Source organism: Melampsora larici-populina, assembly GCF_000204055.1.
Source record: "Melampsora larici-populina 98AG31 unplaced genomic scaffold MELLAscaffold_105, whole genome shotgun sequence".
Taxonomy (NCBI): domain Eukaryota; kingdom Fungi; phylum Basidiomycota; class Pucciniomycetes; order Pucciniales; family Melampsoraceae; genus Melampsora; species Melampsora laricis-populina.
In genome coordinates, this window is record NW_006768869.1 from 76,096 (window position 1) to 83,312 (window position 7,217).

Below are 7,217 nucleotides of genomic sequence, written 5' to 3' on the forward strand. Positions count from 1 at the left end.
ACTGCCCAATCGAGTCGCGGTAAGAATGAATCTTCCAGTTGAACTCTTCATCACTTAATCGAACTGAAGTACTAGGATTGGCGATTCTGGAGCGATTTTGCGACGTATTTTGAATGTACGACGGTGCAGTGGGTCTAGTCCTCTTGATGATAGCGTGAGAGGCAACCAAGGAAGCATATAAGGTTTCACACTGATTTTCGAAGGTGGAATAAGTGAAGTCCTTGGTCTGTCTTGAGAACCCCCAGAGTTTAACAGCGGTCTTTAGTTCTTCAACCATTCCATATTCTACAAAGGTCGCTAATTGATGATCGTTTATGGTGATCGTGTGGAAGTTAATTAAGATCTGAATTCCACGAGCTCTGGAACTATAAGTGATAAAGTCCTCGTACGGCGACATCTTCAGATGTTGGGCTTTTTCAAAGAGCCGACTGTTCCAATCGCTGGGTAGGCAGGAATCAAAAAGTTGAACGAGAAATTCTTTCCAGGTACCTTTGATAAAGCGATCAAAACCGCCTTCATAGAAAGCGTGGGCGTTCGGTTCCTCAAGAAAATTCCCAACTAGCGTGATTCTATCTTTATCCAATATGACACCTTTGGTGCGGAAGAACGTCTTCAGAGACGAGTACCATAAAAGAAATGGTTCTGATTCTCGGTAAGGCCCTTTGTATACGGGTCCGTCTGATGTTCGGAATTTCGTGAGATCAATTCCTCCGTCAGACTTAGATTCCTCTGGCATAGAAGTCGACTGAGATGAATCCTTTGGGATAAGTAACTTCGTCATGAGGTCCTCGAATTTCTCCATTCGGCGATTACTAGCAATTTGAGATTCGACGATCGCCTTCATAAGGTCCGAGTCCGCGTTGCTCGACGTGGTTTGTTGTTCTGGCATCTTTGGAAAAGGTGTACTGGACGTGTTCTTGCGCGTAGGAGATGGCGGTAAGGATGAAAGCGGGGAAGACTCGTCGGATTCTGGCAAGGGTGGTAGGTTGTGACGATCGACACGAGCTTGGACTGGTGTAACTGGCGGTACGAAATCTGTACGACTTCTCGATGGCGTAACTGGCGGTGCGCTTTGCGCTGTGGCTTGTCTGGCGGTGCTGGCGTCTAGTTTAGAGAGTCGTATTTCGCGACGATTAGCTCGGATGATAGCTTCGGGGTCTGGCAAGGGTACTGGCGGGCCTTTCTGAGTAGGTTGAGATGATTGTTGTCTACTCATGCACGCCGATCGTTGTGGGGTAGTGGTGAGAGAATTGAGAAAGTAACGTCCACGATGTATATTAAGTCAATACAGTCGTGGCGCATTTAAAGTTGAAGTGTTGAAAAAGGTATGAATGAATAGAGGGGTGTTTTGGGTTTTGATTGAATTGATCGATTTCAGTTAAAGTTTTTTCAATTGAGTCGATCGAACTTTTTGATCTCGGTATGGGTTTGAGAAAAAAAAAGTGTAAGGTTCGTGTTTGAACCTTCACTAGACACTTCGGACGGGACGCTGTGAGGCACAGCAGGGGTTTCTAGAACCCAAGAGATCTGATTTTAATTACTAAACCAACGAGAACACAACCTGGTTCCGAAGGATAGAGGGCGGTAATCAGTCCCGATATCTCTCTCTACGGACTACACGACTGATAATGAAAGAAAAGAGATAAATGAGAAATGGCCATACCTGGTTCCGAAGGATAGAGGGCGGTAATCAGTCCCGATATCTCTAAGGAACCAGTCATCGGATGGAATGACAAACAACTATATAAATGAAATAAGCTTAAGTCTAAGTATTAATATTTAGATGTATGTAATGTGATTGTGTAATGACCACAGGTCTTACAGATACCCCCCAATACCCTCACACTCAATGAAACAAAAGTCAATTCAACAAATGTGCACCCGCTACATCACATAATCTGAGCGAATCAAATCGGCTACTCACCCCAAGTGATCATAACCCTTGGCCAACTCCACCACCACCAACTCATGATAGTATCCAAGCTTCTCACGATGATATCAAGGCCACCTCAATCTCTGTTGATTCACTGGCGTCAACCATGTCTAAGTTCACTGACCGACTCCGCAGCATGACACCACTTCGTCGCCAGGAAGCCCTAATGAAGATTTCAGCTATCTTCGATGAAGAGGCCACCCCTCCTATCTCACTTATGCCGGCCCCTGACCCCGTAAGTGTAAGCTAGTCGCAAGTCATGATTGGCAAATATGCTGAGGGTTATTCTCATTCTCACATAGCTTGAACTTCACACATTCATGAGGAATATTGAGCACTCCCCTCCCAAAGCACAAGACGTCACGGATGCTCAACAAGAGCGTACAGTAGACTCAGTAAGCATATTATTCTATCTTTACTCAACCGAAACCATGTTCTCTTTCTGGTACTTACGAATCGTATGTACTTTACAGATCGATAGCTTCATGGAGGGATTATATAATTGCTCTCCTGATGACACCAACTCGACATTCAATCTGGAAGACCTAATCGTCAGTCAACCCACCATACCAGCGGCATCACCTATGCAGCAGGATAACACTTCTATGGCCTCTCCACCACAGTTGCACTTTACACCCCCGATCCAAAACATTCCTTCACCACCACTTCTATCAGCTGAAACCTCGCTACCCCCACCTCAACCACCACTTCTATCACCTGCAACCCCGCTACCGCCACCTCAACCAACTCCAATGGTCACTCGCAAACGTGCCCGAGAGTCGAAGAAGCAAACAGAAAATCAAAAAACTCTGCCCGTACTTATGGCAAAATACAGTTTACACTCATGGCTGGAACGTTATGTGATCGAAGTGCGAGAAGTGGAAGGTGATGGCCACTGTGGATTCCGCGCCATCGCAGTTTCTATCGGTCGACACCAGGACTATTGGCATCAAATCTGCCAAATGATGCAGGATACAATCAAAAGCATACCAGATTCATTAGAGTGTACCTTACCCAAGACACGCGCCTGATGCCTTGCTTGACTAGACACAAAGAAAGCAAATGTTGTAGCTCAGCAGAAATATTGGCTCAGCATGCCCAGCTGGGGCGGCGTGATAGCTACAACCTTCGATCGGCCAGTCATATAATACGAACCTGGTCATTCTAGTCAGATGTATCTCCCCTACCTCACCCCCCCAAACGCGAACCCTCCAATTGTACTTGCCTGGGCAAATCTCCACTTCTGTTCCTTATTGCTAGACTTCACCCTACCTAACTTCCCTGCCCCACGGCTTTGCCCATCATGGCGGTGTTTCAAAGAAGAAGAAGCCTCAAGCTGGTCGGCCGCTTGGGAGCCGCTCATTCAAGCTCACGCTGCGGACCTCAAGACTTGCAATAAAAACCGACGCAAGAAGACTGCTCCACCACCTGTGAACTTGACCTCAGATTGACAGCTTAAAATGCGGCAATATGTCCAGTTCTCACAATAACGTTCGATACCATAACAAAACAGGTGACTGAGTTCAATTCATTACACAATACCTTCTGTAAGCCTTGCATTTAACTCCTTACCAATTTGTTACATTGTGCTGTCTCCATTGTTTTACAAGAAACTTTATTATAAAAGAAGTTTATGATTGTACAAGAAGTACAGTATTGTGACATTACTTTTATAATATCTTCTAACTGGTGGTTTATCCTGATTTTCATTAAATTGTTCATTTCTTTGCTCTACATGAAATGCATCAACCTTCAAGAGACATGACAGAAAACAAGCCAAGCAGTTGGCGGACATTTAGTCAATCATACTTCTCCGTTTAAGAAGAAAAGAAGACCGGCAGTTCTTATCTTACCAAATTGGCCTAACAGGCTAACAAAATGTCGTCAGAAGGACGTCAGAAACAAGCAACCATGTTACATGTGTTGTAACCATTGTGATCTCACGTGTATACTACATAACTGACTATGTACACAGAGTACAGTTGCCACGTGTCCGTTCGTTTGGCTCTACACAAGTTGATTTGAACTCCCCAAACTTGGCGCGTGCTTCCTCTTCACCGACTCTCATGCATCGTTCAGTAAGTTCTTCTGTTCACTATCTCTAATTTGTGTATAACCATAGAGACTAATCTTTCAACTGTTTCTGTTGAAATATAATCTCACTAGCCTGATTTTACAGTCGCTCGATCGGTCACTGGAAGAACCAACCAAGGCGTCTTGTGTTGAACAATCAAAAATCAAGTAAAGTAAGTTCTTCATATATCTTATCAAGGAAGGCAACCCTTTCGTTCAGTACTATACCATCCGGATGGTATGATAAGCAGCCGATTAGCCAGGGAGCACGCGACCAAGTTTGTCGGTGACGTGGATGGATACGCTTCTGCAGAGCTTGAAGTCCACCCACCTTTGAACTTGGTCGTCCATCACCTGGCTGGTATGGTACTGCTTTCATTCTCATCTTGATTAACCATTAACCCATTAACCAGAACCATTATTTTTGATCGATACTGGTTCAAATCGCATAGACCCATACGGCTGCAGACTAACTTCCTACATACATATCTGATCTTCCAGCATGTCATCACGAGGCCAAATGTCCACGGATATGGATACTGGATGGGCCACGCGTAGGCGGGACAAATTTCCCATCTCGGGTGAAACGTATGTTATATTTCAATATAATTTGATACAAACTGACTGAAATACCAAGTTTCCCGATATGGCATACAGCAACGACACCTCCTTGCCAGGTGTAACATTCATATCCGACCTTCTGAAAGGTATAGACGTCAAAAGACAAACCAGTTTTACCGATGAGGATGTGAGTTTCAGAACATTCCACTCCATGCAGGCGCAATATCGGCTCTTTTGACTCACACTTGCATCATTCTTCATCATACCATCAGCTGCCTCAGCCATTCCGAACCCCCAAATCCTATGCACACGTGCCTCATGAGTATCTTGCACCGGATGGCTTCCCTAAGTCAGAGCAGTGGCTGAATCCTGCTTGCAGATTCGCCATTCTAGGGAAAACTGAAGGTACAGGAAGAGGAAGACTAGTGTAAGTACCGACTGATTTATCTACTCATAATGGTTATATGTATATATTACTGATATGTCTTTCGCATGTGCCATGCCTTCAGTCAAAGAGCTCTGAACTTTTATCGAGAACAAGGGTACGAGGGCGTACCAGATCCTATATTGCAAACCGAGAGAACATCGGTCAAAGGCAAACCGTGAGTAATAGCATGTCATGTCATGTCATGTCATGTTAAGGTTGCAAAGTCCGACTGTTAACACGTTGATGTTTTTACAGGAGACATGCTGAACGCGCTCGCAAGCGCACAGACAAACGGGAGAAAGACCAGTCGGCCAACTCACTTAACCGCCAGGACAAAACCTTTGATCGCTCCTTTGCTCGATTCGATGATCCAATTCTACCTTTTGAAAATTATGATCGCTCTATGGAAATTGTATTCAATTGCTATACCATAGTCACCCATGGTCGGGGACAATTTGTGGACTGAGGCTCTAAGAAACTAATATGTACCTTCGATTTTGACGACTTCGATTCTATGACTTCAAACAAACGCGACCTGCATCAAAAGTATGTAGACACTATATTGATGGCGACGAAGCTCTTCAATAGGCTACCGCTACCGAAGAAGTCCCCCCCTTCGGTCTTCACCTCTGAGGGACCCAATGAAGGTAGCCACCCCATTACGTCCTCTCTGACCGAAAAAAACTGTCCGGGGACTTCAGCCTTGCATCAATCCGGCGATTCTTCTCCTCTCTCTTCCCTCCCTGGTTCTGATACGGAGGATATGGATATCTCTAAGAGTTTCAACCGGTCTCGCCCTGACATAAGCACTCAATTGGCCTGGGCATGCGATGCATTGAGCAAAGATGAACCTACTGATTATGGTATATCAAGGCCATCATCCCCTTTATCCTCGCTGGCGGAGTCTTTTTTGGCGCAAATGCAAATCTGTGTGCCATCATCACCTCTGTCTTCACCGCCGAATTCGGTGTCGGCTTACATGGAAGTATCTGATGACGAAATTGCTCGACCGGATGACCTGCGGTTCATGTTGTCATACCCTTCTCCGGTATCTTCACCTCTATCTTCGCTTCTTTCATCACCACTATCCTCTCTTCCTGCTTCGGATACGGACGATCTAGACGATATGGAGGTTATGGAGGAGCCAAAGCAAGAAGCAACTAAGATAACTGTGCAAAAGCGTAATGGGAAGCCAACGACCAATGGGGCTCTGATCAATGGCAAGATGTATTGTTTTGGCCAAACGGTTGGCTATTCCAGCGATATTCTGATTTCACCATACATACCCATCCAAGGTTCTTCTCGATTGCTATACAAGAAGTTTCTTGCCAACCTCCCTGACTTCGGCGCGCGAATTGGTTCAAGATATCAAGATTTTTGTGACCAAGGTTTCATCATCGCACGCGACGCACTCAACAGACTTCACGCACCATCCATGACTTCGACCTCTAAGTATCAACCTTCCGGTCCTCATGACTTCGCATCAAATATGGCATTTACTCTTCTGAATTTCTACAACAAGCCACATACTGACAACGATAAGGGCAAAGTACACTGTCTGTGGTACCCTATCGACAGTGAGAGTGGCAAGATTGTTACTGATGTGGAAGGATTTGCACTTGAGGGTGGCTGGCTGATATTCCCCGAATTCCGATTCGCCTTCAACTTTGGCGCCAAATCTGCGGTTCAGATTTCTTGGGACAGTAAAAGAACTTTTCATCATACTCTTCCCTCAAAGGAAAAAGACGATCTGAATAAAGATGGCAAAAAAGTCCATTACACCCGTCTCGGGTGCTCCTCGCAGATTACTCAAAGAATGGCGCGTGCCAGTGCGAAACTAGGTACCAATGCCCAATACAATTATAAGTCCAACTGCGAGCGTCATTTGAGGGACTGTGACGACATTTTGGCACTTGATGGGCGCAAATGGTCCAAGTAATGTAGTAACGTGGTGAGTACATTTCTTGGCAATTAACTGGGGATGGTTAATGGCACTGGACTGATTGAATACATATTTGCTGTCAATGGTTGGCGGTCACAAGCCAAATGAGGGTTATGGGTTATGAGCTGGCCAAATTGTTAATTTGAACAAATAACAAACTTGAGGAAACATACTGTTTGTAATGGGTGAGATAGAATACTTTCGATGTGCGGAAACAGACCAAGCAAATCTATAGCATAATCACACTGCACAGGAAGCAAGAGACAATTTTCCCGCGGGAA

General features: G+C 45.1%; 2 protein-coding genes across 2 annotated transcripts; both read left to right on the plus strand.

Moving 5' to 3' along the window:
• Window positions 1-2,069: 2,069 nt before the first annotated feature.
• MELLADRAFT_84176 (uncharacterized protein) lies at window positions 2,070-2,964 on the plus strand (the record flags this gene model as incomplete). The annotated part of the gene is made up of 3 exons (XM_007418773.1): window positions 2,070-2,174; window positions 2,269-2,328; window positions 2,407-2,964. 3 exons carry the CDS (start codon window positions 2,070-2,072, stop codon window positions 2,962-2,964), a joined length of 723 nt encoding a protein of 240 aa, XP_007418835.1.
• A 1,035-nt stretch (window positions 2,965-3,999) lies between these two features.
• Window positions 4,000-6,933, plus strand: MELLADRAFT_84177 (uncharacterized protein; the record flags this gene model as incomplete). The annotated part of the gene is made up of 10 exons (XM_007418774.1): window positions 4,000-4,011; window positions 4,113-4,174; window positions 4,255-4,367; window positions 4,522-4,594; window positions 4,664-4,754; window positions 4,840-4,994; window positions 5,077-5,169; window positions 5,250-5,451; window positions 5,542-6,240; window positions 6,517-6,933. 10 exons carry the CDS (start codon window positions 4,000-4,002, stop codon window positions 6,931-6,933), a joined length of 1,917 nt encoding a protein of 638 aa, XP_007418836.1.
• Between the last annotated feature and the right edge of the window lie 284 nt (window positions 6,934-7,217).